The sequence below is a fragment of the Babylonia areolata genome, chromosome 9, assembly GCF_041734735.1.
Source record: "Babylonia areolata isolate BAREFJ2019XMU chromosome 9, ASM4173473v1, whole genome shotgun sequence".
Lineage (NCBI taxonomy): Eukaryota > Metazoa > Mollusca > Gastropoda > Neogastropoda > Buccinidae > Babylonia > Babylonia areolata.
Genome location: NC_134884.1, coordinates 27,797,523 through 27,816,893, shown reverse-complemented (window position 1 = coordinate 27,816,893; position 19,371 = coordinate 27,797,523). Strand labels below are relative to the sequence as shown.

At 40.1% G+C, this 19,371-nt stretch overlaps 1 protein-coding gene and 1 pseudogene across 1 annotated transcript; one reads left to right on the top strand and one right to left on the bottom strand.

Annotated features, from left to right (window-relative positions):
* Positions 1 to 340: 340 nt before the first annotated feature.
* Positions 341 to 11,013, top strand: LOC143285811 (glycine cleavage system H protein-like). Its single transcript, XM_076593242.1, has 5 exons — positions 341 to 502; positions 4,967 to 5,058; positions 5,980 to 6,043; positions 8,216 to 8,347; positions 9,968 to 11,013. The coding sequence occupies exons 1-5, from the start codon at positions 376 to 378 to the stop codon at positions 10,072 to 10,074; spliced, it is 522 nt and encodes a 173-aa protein (XP_076449357.1). The 5' UTR covers positions 341 to 375; the 3' UTR covers positions 10,075 to 11,013.
* Positions 11,014 to 12,841: 1,828 nt separating this feature from the next.
* On the bottom strand, positions 12,842 to 16,509 carry LOC143285608 (uncharacterized; annotated as a pseudogene).
* Positions 16,510 to 19,371: the final 2,862 nt, after the last annotated feature.

Here is a 19,371-nt window from a genome sequence, read left to right as displayed (position 1 = left end):
AATAAAAACTGAGACAGTCTGTGGCGCATAACTATATAATTATTGTGATCACTGACGTGAATCCCCATGATTCAACTTTGTCAGCGTGTGTGATCACGTGTGACTGACTCATCTGAACACTGAATCAGAAGTCAAACGCCTATACTAACCGATTCTGCAACGGTGCCTCAGTTGATAAAATTTTTAAAAGTTAAATGTTAAAGATCTCAGGCAGAAAACCCGCCACAGCGCCTCCTTCTGGGCACAGACTTGAGATATTAGTTTCTATGTTCTGAGCGATCTGGGTAAAAAGACGCAAATGTGACGCCGCGTTTCGTGCAAACTTTTGAGGCGTAAACCAGTCACGTGACATTTAGACATAGCGACCTTCTAAATATGGCTGCCTCCATGCTCTCACGACTCGCCCTGCAAACTGCTCGTCTCACTGTGGTTGCTTTGCGACAGCAGAGTTTCACTGCTGTCCCAAATCGATCGTTTTCAGTGTCTTCGTGTGCTTTGGGAAGTAAGTTGAAATTACTTTTATGATGCATGTCGCTAGACCCTGTGAAGTTCTCTGATTTCTCTGTGTTGTCGTGTTTGATGGAGAAAATGGGTCACTTGCAATTTAACATCTTGATAGTAGTGGTTGCTCCTCACATTTACTTTTACTGTTTAGGCCTTGTACAGGCATTCAGATTGGGAGTAGTTTTGGTGATTGACATTTAGGAAAGGTCTGAAGACTTTTAGCAATTTGACTGGCGTTTTGAGGCTGTTAACAGCAATCGGTTTTCCACTGATCCAGAACTTTAGAATTCAGTCCAAAATGTCACCTTGCGTGTCCATGAGGCATGACACCTCTAGATATTTGAGAGATGTGGTGGGAGAGTGAGACAGCTGAATGAAATAAAATCCTGTCAAGCACTGTGTTGACCTTGACGTAATGACAACCATGAAACAAATAATTGTTTTACTAAATACTTTGTTTCATTTGTTTCAGTTTTACTCCTTTTTTTTTCGTAATGGACTGGTATTTATTCTTACATGTGTGTGTGTGTGTGTGTGTGTGTGTGTGTGTGTGTGTGTGTGTGCCTATCCATGTATGTGTGTACTCTCATATGTCTTGTGTCTGTGTTGGTGTGTATACATGTATGTATGTGTGTGCGTGTGTCACTCTCTTTGTGTGTGTGTGTGTCACTATGTGTATTTGTAAATGTATACTGTTTCACAGTCAGTGTATATATGATACTGTATATCACTATTGATTCTGTAAACAATTTAAGTGTGTTTGTGAAATGTTTCTTGTGTGACAACTTACTTTTTTTTTTTTTTTAAATTGTATCAAGCTTGAAACCAAAATGCTGTTTCTGTGATAATTATGTTAAAAAAAAATGTGTCTGTGTCTGAATGTATGTCTCAATATTTGCATGTTTTCCCTCCATGTAAAAAAAAAAAAAAATTCTTTGTTTGACAGCTTGCTGAAGCTGACTACTGTCTCGCATGTTGGATTATGCTGCTGATCAAGCATCTACTTGGCAGATGTGGTGTAGTGTGTGTGTGTGTGTGTGTGTGTGTGTGTGTGTGTGTGTGTGTATGGATTTGTCCAAACATAGTGACACCTCCTTGAATAACTGAACTGAACTGAACTGTCTACTGTCTCGCTAAAGCAATGCTGCATTGTATTGCTTTCTGACAGAATCATCAACATGTTATTCTGCTATGTTTTGTAAACTTGAAGAATAAAGATAATTATATTTACCTTTTCAAGATTACTGGTCTCTCAGTAATCAGAATTTATGTGAAATTGAAGCTACTTTAAGTTTGACCTACTCTTAACAGTAACTGAGACGGTATTCTAGAATATTGGAAAATATTTCTAAAAATGAGAATTTGATTGTTAATCAATGATTACATCAGTATATGTAATACAAACGATTTAAACGCATTTTGATATGGTCCTGAAGGTGTAAGTATTTAGACATGAGAGTGTCAAATGTGACAGTCTGTCTATATATCAAATGTTTCTTGAAACTTATAACCTTTAACATTAGTTTTACAATGACTGCAGATAAAAATTTACCTATTTTCATATTTAAAAGCATGTGCATGCATGAATGCGTGCATATACCTGTATTTTTCACTGTGTGTGTACATGCGCATGTGTGTGTGTGTGTGTACAATGTGTGTGTACACAAGTATATGTGTTTAGACCTTAATAGAGGCTAGAACCAGTTCTTTTTTTTTAAGAAAAGCATAAAAAATCAATAACTTATATAAATTCTGATTCATGATTATAATCTTTTCATTTACTTTATGCTTTCCAGTTTCACTTGCTAAGCACGATTAAAAAAAGAAAAAAAAAGAAAAGAGGGAACAAAAGGATCAGTCATCTGGGAACTGGGAAGACAGTCATTAATACAGCAACAGGGACACATCCAAGATATTGGGTCATATCTGTTCTAATAGGGAGCGAACAATGACCTGTCAGATTTTTAATGTAGAACAGTGAAGCAGAAGACTGATAGGCAAAGTGGAAAGTTTTGCAAGGTCAGCAGGTTTTAGGACAGGAGGGTCAAGGACAGGGACTGGGAGGTGAACAGTCAGTGTGCGTGCTTAGTGTAGCAAGTTACAGGCTTGCTGATAATGGTACGCATATTGAACACTGTACTCCACTGCCGTGACCTGTGCTAATCATATATAGGGGAGGATACTTTCTTGACCTAGAATTAGAAGAAGAAATGATAATGTTAATCTTTCCCCCCCTTTTTTTGCTTGTTTTTTGGCTGTGTCAAGTATGTGTGTATTTGTGCACGTGCCATTTTGCATGTGTGTGTGTTTTAGTGTGTATGATTATAAGTTGACTGTAAATTCTGCTAGTAAATGTGGGTGTATTTGAAATTGGGGGAGAGAGATTGTTTGTGTGTGTGTGTTTGTGTGTATGCATGTGCCCATGAATACAAATATATATATATATACACACACACACACACACACACATTAATAAGAGTTAAAACTTTGAAGGTGTTTCACTTTCAGTGTGTGTGCAAGCTGAAAGAGTATGTGTATGTGTGTATACATGTGCATGTGCCATATCTGTGTCTTTAATGGAGGATAGGGTGCGCTGTCTGTCATACAGTAACAAATTTCTCAATCTTGGTTCTGCCATGAAAACAAACCAAAAAAAACAAACAAACAAAAAAAAAAAAAACCCAGCCCCTTGAGTAGGTTGTTGTACTCTGCTGAGTTGCCTTTTCTATCATCTTGGTGCATTCAGCAGAACTGTACTTGTTGATGACCAGATGTTCACATAATCATTAACACAATAACAGTGGTAATCGGCATATATATATATATATATATATATATATATATATATATATATATATATATATATATATACACACACACTGTTCATGGTTCTCTTCTCAACAGCATTTTCTGTCATGATATTTATTGGAATTAGCATTGGGCATAAATGATGATGATGATGACAGCAGAAAGGCATAATGTGCAGAGTCTGATAGTGATATCATTTCTCATCATTTCATTGGATCTGATCCCTGTCCATGTATTACAAGTGAACAGAGCATTTATGAACCAAGTTGGAAGCTGATCAAAAGCTGCTCACACCCTGTTGCTTGGCAATGACTGATAAGACCTTGGGTATATTCACTCTCACTGTCATTCTTCAATCACCAGGATTTTTATTAGAAAAAAAAAAGTGACAGAGGAAGAGGCATCAGCTGAGGGTGCAAACGAGATTGATGGTTTGAAATATTTACCTGGCAAATTATCCTAAAAACACAACAGCTGGCAAAAAAGTTTTACCTGCCTGACATATTGTTACATATTCCTCCTTAAAGTCATGGGTTTAATTACTTTGGTTCTTTTTACTGTGTTCAGTTTTGTACCCTTCTGTTCAGTTCAATTCAGTTTCGCAAAGAGGTGTTCCTGCATTCAGACAAACCCATATACACTGTACCACATCTGCTAAGCAGATTCCTGACCAGAAGCATAACCCAATGCTCTTAGGCCCTGAGGAGACTTTTTTCTGAATAGAATGAAATCAACCAGCCGCCATTGCTAAATGGTTAGCTTCATGTAAAGACACAGCTGGGAGGATGCAGGTTCGATTTCCAGTGGAGGTGGGTGAAGACTGGGACCACACAGTCAAGTATCATCCACTTCATGGATGCGTCTTTGGGGTGTGTTGCTTAAATTTACTGACCAGCACTGCAAATGTCTATCTCTCAAATCTGGTTGATCATCCTTAAAGCCAGGATAACATTATGAAAGGAAGCACAGAGTACAGCCTTGTCACAAAGTTCCAAACCTAAAATGGACCTCCATAGCAGCAGCATCTTTATCATCCTCCACCTTCATTTTTTTTTTAAAAATTTTAATTAATTTTTTTTTTTTAAAGTGTCCTAAGTTCTATGGCCTTTCATGCCCTGCTCTCATGGTGACTTCACTTTCAACCTCCTTTCACTTTCGTGCATAGGGTGGGTACTGTTAAGTTCTTAGGCATCGGCAGATTCATGGGGGACTTAGAGAGACATGGTGGCATGATTCACTCTGGGGGCAATGCTTACTCAGTTTTGCTCTGCAGTTTAGCTATTATTGTCATAAGGGGCTTAGTAGGTGTTGTTGTTGGTGTGTATGCTGAATCAGAACAGGCACTACTGAACACCATCAAAGTGACTTGTCAGCAGTGCATGGTCTTCTCTGGTGTGTAGCCTCATGGCGGCTTAACATCAATGGTTCCCTGTGGACTGCCGACACTGGGACTGCGACAGACGAACCCAAGTGTGGCTGTGTACAGGGGGCTTGGAATGAGCGACCTGGGAATAATACCACTGAAACAGTAAAGATGACAAGACAACCCCCAACCCCCTCCCCAGACCCAGATAGATAAAATGAAATGACATAATAAATAAATGTCCCCTATTGTTGTTTATTCCTAATGTTTGTGTTTGGCCTGTGGTTGCAGAGAAATGGTTCACAGGGAGACATGAGTGGATTGACTTTCAGGATGCAGCCAACCCAAGCAAGGGCACTGTGGGAATCACTGACTATGCACAGGTTGAGTGTTGTTAACTCACTGAAATTGATTCCTTTTGCATAACACAACTAAGTGGGATTGCCCACCAAAAAAAGTCTTAATAATTAGTAGTCATGACAAAAATCTTTATCACACTTCTCTTGTATTATTTGGAGTTGTATGTGCTTCAAAAAGACTATTTGTGGTGGAGAAATTTGTTAATGTCCCATCAAACTTACTGGTGCTTGTGGGCATTTTGTTAAACTTTTTTTTTTCATTTGAATGTTACGGTTTAAAAGGTAGGTGAATAGAGGATGAGTTTGAATGGTGACTTAGGGCAAACAGGGTAGTTGGAAGGTGGAATTAAATGTGAATATCTGAAGTGAATAGAAGTATATATACATGTATGATAGTCTTGTCTGACTGTAACCATCAGAACAGCAGAGGATGCAGCTGCTGTCCCAACTAATTCAAGGAAGTTAATTAGTGGACTTAATTTAGCAAGAGAAACAACTGATAATGAATATGTAAAGCAAATAAAAACCAAAAAAACATAACCTTCTCAGTGGCCTTTGATGACACACTTTCATGCAGGTAAAGCTTCAGAAACTCACAAGTAAATAATGATATGCTTACCTGTTATATCACTGAAACAAATGCATTTGATGTCAGGACAATATTTAGTCTATAATTAATTAGATAATGATAATTTGAAAATTAAACTTGGAACAGGTCTATGATTCAGACAAAAGAGAGTCCACTGTTAACCATTTAAAATTGAATGGAACCTCATATATTCAGTGAATTCAAGTATGTGTGTATTTTTTCTTCCACACTCTTCCTTCCTCTCTCTTTTGCTTTCTCATTATCTCTTTGTCCCTTTATTTTATACCTCTCCCTCTTGTTACTCTTGTTATTAAAATAAAAAGAAAGAAAATTTTATCGTGATGTTTCTGTGGCAGGAGCAACTGGGTGACTTAGTCTATGTGGAACTCCCAGGGCTTGATGCTGACATAGAGAAGGATGGTAAGAAATGCAACTGTATCAGTTAATGGGCACTGTATAAAAAGCTGTTTATTGATATTGTCTTACCATAGTAGTGTAAACAATATGTGCTCTATGTGAGGCTGTTTTTCTTTGGTTCATTGGTGGTTTAGTTGATTTATTCAGCCTGGTGACACGAGTTGCTGATTTCAGATTTCAAGTTAATAAAAAATAAAATATATGAATTTACATTTTTGATAGCAATTTTTAGGGGGCAGTTGAAAATACAGTTGGCAGCCTATTTTGGTGCACTGTGTTTTTGCAGACTGGGTTTGGATATACTAATAATATACTGTAGCAAAATATTTTAATGCAAAAGTACTTTCAATGTTTCATGCACTTAGGGTTGTGAATGGGTTTTAAATCATGGTGTTGGCAGTCTTTGCATCAGTATTATACAGCCACCAGCTGCACATACAGATAATAGATTTTGTGTCATACATGAGCATAGAGAATTATTCTTCATGATTTCCAGTCTAGTGATGGTCAAGTCTGGAACAAATAAAGAATTGACTGTAGATTTTTTTTTTTTTTTTTTTTTTTTTTTATACTTCGTACAATGATTTTACTATGTACATTGATTTTTGCCTTTATTGCCTGGAGCATTATAGCAGAAAGAAAAAAGAATAAAGTCAAGAAAGAGGACACAAACATTTTGAAATTTCAGCTGCTGTGGATGCAAACGCCTAAACTGTGTATTCTATTTTGCAGTGAACCCTGCAAATTATGATGGGTTTGCTGCAGAGCCACATGTAGTTCACAGCCCTGAGTTGATTTTCCATCAGCATGATGTACCACTACCAGTACCTAAAATGAACTGGCAGTAGGCAAGAACAATTTTATGACAGGGAAAGGGCCAAAATAAAAGTGGAAGAGTGAGATGTTAAAACTCCGCCCCTTGTGCACAGTCAAGAGCGAGACATTAAAACTCACACATTGTGCACAATCCGTAGATCCAGTAGCTAACAGGGCACCTTTTAAAATTTGACATTGTTCTGCCTTGAATGCACCAGTCATGCTTCAGTGAGTCTTAAAGTTAAATGCCTGTGGTGAGAGAAGGAGCGTCTGGCTTTGATTGACGCAACAGTCAAATATAAATGGAGGTGGGATTGGCAATACAAAAATGATGCCTGTAACACACTGCACTGGCAATGGTGCGTGAAACTGAACTGTGTTGGTGTGTGTTTGCGTATAATTGTAGTGTGGAGCTGAAGTATGGAAGAAACCTGTTTAAACGGATGATTCATTCTTAGCCATTACTTGCTGAGAATGCTTCCTTTCAGTTTTCTGTTTGAGTTTTTTAATTGTCATCTGTTGGGGGGCCCAAACTGAGTGTATGTCTTGAGCTGCAAGATTTTTTTTATAGCACCTTGGAAATGCTTTCAAATTCTCTCTCAGTTTCAAATCTATCTCCTTTTGTTCTCCACTAGGGGCCTGGTTAGGCCAGGACCTCTGCCTTTAAGGTTTTGTTGTTGTTTTTTTAATTTCACATGTTACAACCTTGGAAATTATGTGGCATTGCTGTATTCTTCATTCCTTTGGTAATGTTTTCCAGCATTAATCAGACTTGAGAGGCATAGCCACTTGCAGAGATATAGTTTTAGTCTGTACATTTGAGCTATACATTCATAGCCCGAACTGTTATTCAGGCTTCTGAAGGGGTCCAAACCAGCAACCTCTTACATTGTATGAGGAAGACTGTTCAGCAGAACACACGCACATGTATGGATGCACAAACAGATTCACACACCAGGGGAAGATGGCAGAATGGTTAAGAGCGTCTAGTCGTTCAGATGAGACCATAAACTGAGGTCCCATATGCAGCACACACTTCGCACACTGAAAAAGAACCCTGGCAACAAATTGTTCTCCTCAAGGAAACTTCTGTAGAAGAAATCCATTCCGATAGGTACACAAATACAGTATACATGCACTCAAGGGCTGACTAGTGTGCTGGTATATGCTGCCGGCTATGCATCTGCCTAGTAGATGTGGTGTAGCATATATTTGTCTGAATACATTGATGCCTCCTCAAGAAACTGAAACTGAATCCATGCACATAGACGCACACACTCATCCCCTCTACACACACATTTTGAAAGAATGACAGTGTCATAGTGATATGTGCTGACATGTGGCCATTGCCCTTTGCAGACAATGTAGGCTGTGTGGAGAGTGTGAAAGCAGCCAGCGATATCTACAGTCCTCTTGCAGGAACCATTGTTGAAGTCAATGAAAAATTGAAAGACAAGCCTGTTTTGGTCAATAATTCACCACAAGATAAAGGTATATTTTGGGAGAGAGACTGTGTGTGTCTGTGAGCTTTTTGGGGTTTTTTTGTTGTTGTTGTTGTTGTTGTATTCATATTTGCCAATTGGTTTTTTTGTTTGTGAAATAAATGTGAAAGGCTAGAAGTTCCAGAAGGGCATAGAGGTGAATCAGTTGCTTGAAGTGTTTTATTTGTACCTTACAGAAGTTAAAAGATGTAGGCTCATGGGCCCACAAGACATAAACAGAGGAGGTGTAAGTACATGAACAGGTGGACATGTTTGTGATATGTATGCTATTAAAATGCCAATGCTTCTAGATTGGTGGCAACACAAAATGATACAAGTTTTTCATCCAACAGATGGTACATAGCATGTCAGAGAGAAATTCTACACTGAGACAGCGCAGTTTAGATAGAAACGACTTCTGCAAGAAGTGCAGAGACCAGCAAATGAGTGATTCCAGGATTCTGTAGAAAAGAAGATGAGAAGGAAAGAAAACACAAGTACACTTGCTGCCAGTCAGACTTGCTTCGATGATATGGCTATTTGATCTGGTTAGTGTTTAGCTTTGCTAGTATACTGAGATGCCAATTGTTACAATTTCGCAGTATTTTGTCATGCTCAGTTGCAGTTTGTTCTGACATTATGACATTACGCCATTGTCAAAATTGTTGAAGAGTTCATTTTCTGCATAGCATGTTCACATGCTTTCCTGTCAAAACATTACCTGGACGCTCGAGACTTGTCGATCACATGGCCAGGGCAGTCACTACTAATTGGTCTCACATGATGATGCTTAGCTAATCGCATGCATGTTTTCAGCAACGTTGAGTGGACCAGTCAGCTTAATCATTTGCCTGAACAAGAGAGAACGTTGCTAAATCAAGTTGCATCTTGGTCTAACAGGGTCTGTGCCCATTTGCTGATGTGACTCGGAGTCCTAGTGTTCCTACCAAATTTCTAATGTTCCTACCAGATTTCCTTATTGTTCCCACAAACACTTGACAGGGGTTGGTATGTCTGAGTATTGCATATATAGAAGTAGTCTTTAGCATAGTCAGTGTGATTCTTATACTATGGTGACATAGCAGTAAAGAATTACTCAAATGCTTAACTGCACAGAATAGTAAAGTGAAGGAAACATAATATATGGTAACCATATGTTACGGATGCTTTTAAGAATGTATATAGCAGACAGCAGTTTCCTTCACTGCAGTTTACATCAGACACATGGAAAGTGTGTGGCACATTTTTCTGAGTATGTCAGAATGAACTTGTGACCTTTATCCCTAAGGTTAGCATTCCTGCTTTATGTTGCCACCCAGTCTGGGTCAGATGTCCACCCACAAGCAGGTTTATACATTGACAGGTCTACATTGTGTTGACCTTGGAGATCAGAAAAATCTTCGCTTGTAACTTACCAAGTGCTGTCTGGATCAAACCCAGGACCCTCAGATTAAAAATTCAATGCTCTAACAACTATAGGGTTGAAATCAGTGATAAGAAAATGTTGCTGCTGTTTGCTCTGAATATGTATTTGGCTTTGAGTTCTCTTCTTTGTATTGTTTTTTTCAGTAACCTTATTGATGAATCAGATGAAATACTTATCAGTTTACTTGTGATTTGTATTTTGCAGGCTGGATGTTCAAGTTGAACGTTTCTGGTTCCACGGATGCAGATGCACTTAAAAGTGAAGGGCTCATGGATGAAGAGGCTTACAAAAAGTTTCTGGAGGAGTGTTGATTTTTTTTGCAACAGAGTGGCTGAATGTTTGATTTTATACTTAAATTTTTCTTTGTCTTCTGAGAGATTTTATTCTTGTGTGTATGGATTTTTTTTCTTTCTTCTGCTTTTTTAAAAATTTATTTTTTTTTTTTATAAGTTAAAGAAAGTTTTGCAAATTTCACTGCCTTATGAGCAGTCTTTTTGTTTATGACATGTTTTTAACAGCCTTTAGAATAAGCCATTTTGATGAAGAGCAAGGAGGAACTCTGGCAGAATTGAATGGGTTAGTTTGTGGAGGGTCAATAACATTGACAAAGTGAAGTTGATCTTTTTTTATTGTCCGTTTATTTTTTTCTTAAAGAAAATGTAATTTTACTTGCATATTTTTTTTCTGTTTTCTTGCTCTATTTTTTTTTTCCATAATGTAATCATTAATTTGCTACTGTGGATTGGGAAAAATGCCATATTATTTAGTCATGAATGCATGTTATTTTACCTATGGACAATGATTAATCGGATGTTGTTATTAGGTGGTTTATACATGATAAGAAATCACTTTGGCCTTTGCATCCATGTATTGGAGGATTATTACATATGATGGAGATTATTCTGACCTGTGTGATCTGTGCTATACAAATGTCACAGCTGATTTTCCTTATCACCTGCTAATTCTTTGGGGTTAAATGTGAAGGCCAGAAACTGAGAAAGTCTTTATATTCTGTATTTTCCTTCATTATGCATGCTTTTGGTCTGTGGTATGTTTGGGTACGTGGTTGAATGTCTGATGGAGTATTCATTAAACTGGGAGAAAAGAAATATCCTGTGTGTAGTCTGGAAGTGATGTGTATGCATGGACAGTCACTTTACATAGTCTTGTGCTTGTAAACATAATATGACAGTAATGCTTTTTAGCCATGCATTTATAGTGATGCTAATAAAATAAAATACAGCCATTTATGTGCAAACTTGTGGATGTGTTCAGAAAGTGAGTGAGTTGTAGATGCGAGGAGAATCAGAACTCCTGTGTTCAGGGCTGCTGAAATTGGATATATTTTACAGTTGAAAACTGCAGCACTCTGTCCCAAAAGAAAATCAAGCTTTGTGTTGAAACTTCATGCTGTAATTTATTCTGGTTCACTGCACTCAGATACATACGCAGTGTAGACTCACCCCCGAATGTAAACATTCACACATATGCACACATATGCCTCTATCATGCCTACAAACACTCGTCTTCCTTTCAGAAATGCACTCAAGGTCATCAAGTTGGCTGTGTGTGTACTGCTCATGTTCATTTTTCCATGATATCCATTACGTATGGCTGTAATGTTGACCGGGATGAGTGTGTGTCTGGATGAATGTCTGTGAGTGTTTGCTTCTCTGTGTGTGTTGTGTGTCAAAGTAAGTGTGAGATGGTTGTGCTGGGTGTGTGTACGTGTGCCTTGTGAATGTGGGAGTGTGTCGATTCAGTTATTGTTATACCTGTAGGGGGTGTGTGTATTTTCATGTGTAAGTTGCATGTTTAGTATATGTAATTGTGTACATGAAATTAAAGTTTGCACAGGACAGGAATGTCGGACCCCTGCCGGAGTCTGCACTAGTTGGGTCACGGTTAAGTATGTGTAATTAAAATTATTGTCATGTTTCTTTTTGCATCATCAAAACTTTTGTGAAGCCCAAAGTATGCTGATAATATTAGAGGAGTTAGTTAATATTTATAGAGATGTGTCATTATTGTTAGTTGTAGTCATACTATGAATTTTATCATGATTGCAACCTTTGTTCTTTTTCTTTCTTAACCTTTGATGACCATGACATTAACACTGATTTTTTTGATTTTTTTATTTTTTTTTTTTTAATAAGTCTGCCAAGGTATTCTTTTCTTTCTGGTTAGTTTGTCGATTAATTTGTCAGAATGAAACAAAATTGTGGGCAGATTTACCTAAAATGGTACAGGTGCTCTCATGTTTTTGCTGTTTTTTTTGTTTTGTTTTTTTGTTGTTTGTTTTTTTTTTTGTTTTTTTTTTTGGGGGGGGGGGGGTTCTGATGCTGAGAAAGTTAGATACTAGGCTTTTCTCCCTTTTTTTTTTTTTTTAAGATGATTCCCAAAATTTAAAGATCAGAAAATTAGATAGTTATTTGGTTTTTTCCCCACCTTTTGTAAAGATAACTTGCAACATTTGAAGCCCTCTCTTATGATTGTCAGAACATAGAATTTCATCAGGTATGTATTGAACAATAAAGAGACTGATGGTGAAGTCTCTTTCTGCTGCTTTGGGACTGCTGATCAGCAGAGGAATTGTTGAGTTGATGCTGGTCATAACCTGTCGTTCTGCTTTTCTGTTTGGAGTTTTGTGAATAATTCGTTTTGTCAGTAAAACAGAGGTCTTAAAGGAAATTTTCTATCTAAAATTACGTTTAAATAACATACTTACCGTGACCCAACTAGTGCAGACTCCGGCAGGGGTCTGACATTCCTGTCCTGTGCAAACTACTATCCGCCAATGCAGAGAAAACGAAAGTACTATGGCCGTTAACCTCCCGGAAGTAGGTAACCTCCTGTTTGTCCCGCTGTCCCTCATTTTCTGGCAGCCATTATGACTCCTGTTCTTCTTCTTCTTGGGTGTAGGCAGCCAACATCTACATTAAGACGAATCAGCCGCACTTATCACTTAGGAAAAAGCTTCCCGCACCGGTCGGATGAACGCATGTCATAGTTTTCATAGTCCACAGGGGTGTTGCCAGGTCTGTTTCCGATTTGGTGTGGGAGGGGGGAAGGAGGAGGTTAGCGGAGGCATGCCATTCTGGCCTGGAAGGCAGCCAGGGATGGCACCGACACAGTCTCTGCAGGAAGGCTGTTCCACTCCGGTATGGTCCTTGAGAAGAAGGATTTGTGGCGATAGTCTGTGCGGCTCTGTGGGACGGCGTAGTGGAGGTGGTGGGAGTGCCTTGAAGAGCGTCTTCTGGCGCTGACGGAAGGGAGGTGCTGGGAATTGATGCAGGCCTTGCCGTGATGGATTTTGTAACACATGGTGAGTCTCGCTGTTTTCCTGCAAGTCTGCAGCATTGGCCATTCTAGATCGCTGATCATATCTTCAACGCTGGATGTTTGTCAGAATCGGTGCGAGACCCACCTTGCTGCCCGCCGCTGGATCTTTTCCACTGCCTCAATGTTTTCTTCAGTGTAGGGATCCCATACCGTTCCAGCATATTCCAGTATGGGTCACACCAGTGCCTTGTATGCAGCCTGCTTAATGGACTTGCTGTTTAGTCTGATGTTTCTTCTGATGAAGCTTAGGGTCTTGTTTGCTTTTTTAGTGATGTTTGTGATATGGGGCTTCCAGTCCAGGTCATGGGTGATGGTAACGCCGAGGTATTTTGTCTGGGACTCCTCCTGGAGCGTATGGCCTTGGAGCTGGTAGTCGTGGTGGAGTGTAGTCAGGCGTCTAGTCATGTGAACTGTGGTGCACTTCTGGGAGTGGAAGGACATTTTCCACTTCTCCCAGGTGGCGAGTTTGTCAAGGTCTTCCTGTAGGATTTTCTGGTCTTGCGATGAACAAACACTCGTGTGACAGGCCATGTCATCCGCGAAGAGCCTTGCTGTTGAGGTCAGACCAATCGGCAGGTCATTGATATACAGTAGGAATAGAGTCAGGCCAAGAACTGAACCCTGTGGTACCCCTGACTCTACTGGAGCAAACTCTGATTTTGACCCGTTGACGACGATGGACTGTTTCCTGTCCCATAGGAAATCCTCAATCCATGCATTGATCTGGCTGCAGATGCCAGGGTAACGAAGTTTGTGGATGAGTAGGCTGTGACTCACCTTGTCAAAGGCTTTACTGAAGTCTAAGACCAGTAAGTCTTCCTGCTTTCCATCTTCAAGCGCTTTGGAGACCTCATTGACAAAACCCAACAGTTGCGTCTCACACGAGTGGGTGCGACGGAAACCGTGCTGTTCCTTGCAGAGGATCTGGTGCTCTTCGCAGTACTCCATGATGGCAATGACCAGTATATGTTCCAGGAATTTGCAGGGTATGCTGGTCAGTGAGATGGGCCTGTAATTTTCTGCCTTGTATCGTTCGCCCTTTTCGAATACAGGGCTGACATTGGCGGTTTTCCAGTCCTCTGGGACAGCTCCAGTGTCGAGAGATGCTTGGAAGAGGAGTGCGAGCGCCGGGGCTAGTTTCGTCGTTAGTTCTCTCAAGACTCTTGAGGCTGATCAGTTCTGGACCAGGGGCTTTAGCAGGGTCGAGGTTACGTAGTAACTTCTCGATGCTAGGGGCAGAGATGGTTATATGCTCAAGGAGAGGTTGTTGGGGGTTTCGAGGGGGCATGGGACATCTTTGGTTGAACTCATCCTCTGTGAAGTTTTCTCTTGAAATTGTCTGTTTAGAATTTCTGCTTGTTGTCGGTAACAAGTTTTCCAGATTCTTTGAGGGGTGCAAATCCGTTGATTTCAGTTTTCCTCGATTTTACAAATGAGAAGTTTTTTGGATGGTTTTGGTTTGGTTCGACTTCAACTATCAGTGTAGAGCAGTACTGCCAGTATTGTTGACGAAGCTCGCGCTGTATTTGTCTCTTCAACCTCCTGTATTCTTCATCAAGGTCTTTTCTTCCGGTCTTTTTCATTTTCCTGTGGATTCAGTCTCGTCGCCTGATAAGCTTGAGAGTCTCTGGCTTGATGTGTGGAGCATTCCTCTTTGCTCGGAGCTTCACTTGATGGATGTGAGTTTGGGTGATGTCGGTGAGGCCGTCCTTTAGATCGGTCCATACCTCTTTAGCCGCTGGACTGTTTGCATGCTTTTCTAGTATGGAGTCTGAGAGTTCTTTGGTTGCAGTGCGCATAGCCTCCCTGTCAGCCTTCTTGTAGCATGGGACCATGCGGTCCGGCTGGCGCACATGGTTAGCGTTGACTTGCAGCTCTGCATACACGATATCGTGGTCAGAAATACCAGGCACGATTTCAAAGCGTGGGAAGAGGCCCGGGTGACTGGTTACAAGGAGGTCAAGGACGTTTTCGCCTCATGTCAGTGTTTTGACGATCTGCTCCAGTTGAAGTTCTTCTAATGATTCTTTGAAGGCGAGGGTAGCCACAGTCTCTCTTCAGAATACTGTTTTCCCAGTCCCAGCTCGGGAAGTTAAAGTCTCCGCCGAGGACGACAATGGCATTCCTGGAGTCACAAACTAGTTTGAGCGACTCAGCCATCTGAAGTTGACTTGGCTCATCTCCATCGTCGGGTTTGTAGTAGCTGCTGATGAGGAGGTCTCTTCTGTTTTTCATTTTGATTCTGGTCCAGAGGATCTCACAGGGGAGGCTGGGACACAGTAGGGGTTCTTCGGTGGTTACAAGGGTTTTGAGAACGGCAATGAGGACACCACCTCCATTTCTGTTCCTGCCCTTCCAATGGACCTTGTATTCTGGTGGAAAGAGTTCAACGGAGGCAATGTCGTGGTCAAGTCAGGTTTCAGTCCCTATAAGCTTTGGAGAAGGTGGTGGATTTCTGGGGCTTTCCCTGCCGCTGAATGGAAATTTACATTCAAGATTCTGAGAGGGCGGTTTGGGTTTTTGTTTTGCTGGCTTTGGCGAGTTGGAGTGGACGCGTGGGCGGGGTGAAATGATTTGTTCGAGTCGAAGGAGAAGTTGAATTGTTCATAGGTTTCCTGTTCAATGCTATGCAGATCTAAAGCTACATAACTGTAGTTAGGTGAGTGACAAAGTTCACAATACCAGTTCACAGATGAATTTCCAAGATCCATATAGGACTGGGTACCAATGTTATGACAGAGCGCATGGAACCAGCGCCCACAGGTTTCACATGCAATGCCACGGTCGTCACATCCCACTGTTCTGTCGCAGATGCCACAAGGCGCAACAGTGGAGTTATTTGGGTCTGGCACTTCTGGTGCTGCACTCTGGGTGGGGGAGGTGGGGGGTGAGGGAGGCATGGTTGAGGGGTGGAGGGAAGAGTAGGTGAGGCAGTAGGAGAGGGTAATGAAGACTGTCACTAGCATGATGTTGAGTTACATGGTGACAGTGGGAGAAGGAAACACAGAGAACACCAAATTCTTGCAGGAAGTGAAGTAGGCTAGGGTTAAATTATGGGGCAGGATACATACTAGGGCAGGGCTGTATCTGCTGTTGGAAAAGTTTGGGAGACATACTCGCGTAGTTCAATGGGGGAGCATGCCTATCATGTCTGCTGTCGGTCTTGGAGTTAACAAAGTCTTGCAAAAATTTAGGTGACAGGGAGTTCCCGGGCACAACAGCTCGTTGGTGGTGATTGAAGGTGGTTTTTATGATGGATTTAGTGTAATGAAAAGGTTACTGAAGTTAAATTTTGGAATAGAATCCCCCGCCCCCCCCCTAAAAAAAAATAAAATAATAATAATAATTAGAGCAAAACAACCACAACACTGTTCACCCAACCGGAACCGGAAGCCTGTGTTCATGTGCTCTTCATACGGCTAAGTTTTTTTGTATTTTCTGTCTGTTGATTCTCTGGCGTTCTTGTTTTTTGTCAAATTTCATAATGTAGATTTTACTGTTTATCTTTTTTTGTTTTTTCAAATGAATGCAGCTCAAAAGAAATGTTCACATTCAATCGACATCTGAATCTCCGATCAGCAGAAGGCTGTGATGTATACAGAACTACCCACCATTATTAATAGTAATTTTGAATAGTACTTGTATCCTGTAATTCTAGTTCAGCGTTAGTCATTCCCTCACAAACGTTAACTCACAATAAACATAACATGGGTACATGTGTGGGGAACAAGATGATAATAGATAACTCCCCTTTATCACACTTGTGCTTGTGAGTTAAAACTTTGCAAATGAGTACTTTTGTGTGACAGTTTTGAGCTGATTTCAGAGGAAGCAAACACACCTGTGGTCTTTACACTGAGTATTGTTGAATCTTTCAATGAATGTCTGGCTCCACATTTTTTAATATCGGCATAAAACATTTGGTAATTTGTGATGAAAATGTTCATTCCAAATTCATTCCAAGATTTTAAAAGTTTTAAGAATTGCATGCATGTGTGAGTGGGTGCATTGTGCTTTATGAATTTTAGATATTAAACTGTCTTTCAAGATAACAGTTGATTTGGGTTTATGGAGTAATTCTCTGGGCATGGAAGCGAGCATTGAAGACCACCAGGAAAACGTCTTCAAGCTGGTCTTTGATTCTATTGTTGCACTTCAGGAAAGTGGCTAAATTAAGTCGGGAACAGTTCTACATATATTGCTTTCAGTGTTCTTCAGGAAAAAGAGAGCATTGGACACACACACACACACACACACACACACACACACACACACACACATCGATTTTCAAACGACGCGGGGAACAACAAGGTCTTTTTTTTCTTCTTCTTTTTTTTATCCATTTAAAGTACATCATGTACAAACGCAGACATTGAAAAAGCACAACCACTTCTGCTATTAAAAAACAACAACAACAAAACAAAAAACGAGAGGCAAGGCCTTCAAGACTCACTTGTGATACACTTTTTTTTTTAAAATCCAAGCTTTTTATGTATTGGGTATAATTTCAAAATGTAATGTTAAAGATGAGAAAGATCAGTTTAAAGCAAATTAAGTCCCCTAGCATTAATTACAGAATAATTTCCCTTTTTTACTATCTGCACCAAAACGTTTGCAAAATAAATAAAACTTCCATGCTTAGCAAAAAAAGTTCCTGTTTGAACAAAAAATGATAACAATGACTGCTCTTGTTGTTGGGTCAGAATATCAGACCAAAGTGCCAAGTTTAAATAATACAAAAATATAAATATAACAGTAAATGCAGTTTGCATATAATTAGGCTTCATTTTTTATTTTTTTGTGCCCATCCCAGAGGTGCAATATTGTTTTAAACAAGATGACTGGAAAGAACTGAATTTTTCCTATTTTTATGCCTAATTTGGTGTCAACTGACAAAGTATTTGCAGAGAAAATGTCAATGTTAAAGTTTACCACGGACACACACACACACACACACACACACACACACACACACACACAGACAACCGAACACCGGGTTAAAACATAGACTCACAAGTGAGTCAAAAATCAAAGGCACGAACCCCAAGCAAATGCTGTTTCGTGCTTCCTATCATGTTGCGCACAAGTATTATTTACTAAAATATTTGTGTTGACACGTTTGATCAGTTTACAGGCGTTCACGAACTCATACTTTTATCCAAATAAAGCCATTTCTCATGCACAGTCTCACGATCAATAACCAGTGCGAACCAGACGAGGTTTGGCAAAGCCCTGTCGTCAATTATCGGTTTGCTTAGCCAACAAGCAGTGAGGGTGCGTTTACACTTGGACACGGACGGACGGACTTGCACGTTTCCGCTTTTTCGTGGTCATAAAAGCGTCCATATTGATCACCTCATGGAACCGAGAGAGGTGCAGAGACTTAGAAGCCACCATGGACACAGAGAAATAGAGACAGAGAATGCCGCGTACCAAGTCACAACATCCAGCCTGACAATGGAAGTTAAGCCAGTGACAAATGCTTGCTGTCCAGTATCCGGCATGGTCCATACGTGTGCCTTCAAGTCAACACGCCATTATTGTGACTGACTCCATGAAACTCCTAAATAATAATAATAATAATTGAAAGTGGAATCCCAGGGTGGCATTAAGTAATCCCGAAGATCCAGATGAAAACCCTTACATGAATGTACTTCCCCGTACATGCAGGTGTTATGGGAAATGAGCGAGCCGACAGACTTGCTTGCAGTGCAACAACGAGAGGCCTACACCTGGGAGCTCTAAAATCTTACGAAAAGTAAAAGAGTGCCTTAAAAACAAGGTACAAGGCTATCACACTCGCGATACGCCTCACACAAAGAATGACAGAGAGAGAGAAAATGGCCGCGAGTCTTACATGAAAGGTAGCACACGATCCATTACAAGTCAAAGGAATATTGGCATTATTTCCAAACCAACGATGCGCAGATTTCTTCAAAGAGAAACAGAGTCTCTTTTTGAGATCCGTTTTGAAAAATTATTAGCCCCCATAGTAGGCTATATCCATACTAATGTCCCAGTACTGGGCAGAATTTTCCTGAGTGTGACTACCATATTAAGCAGAAGTCCCCGTTTGAACGAACTTGAACTGACAATATGATAAAATGACTGCTATAGATCAGTGCGTCGGATAAAAGTGCAACGTTTTGTGAAAAAGAAAAAAACCAAAAACAGTCACCTCACTTTGTAAACATTCTGGGCTTCTTCTGATTTTTGTGCCCTTCCAAGAAGTGCATTCTCATTATAATTGGAATGCCAGTGTGGAA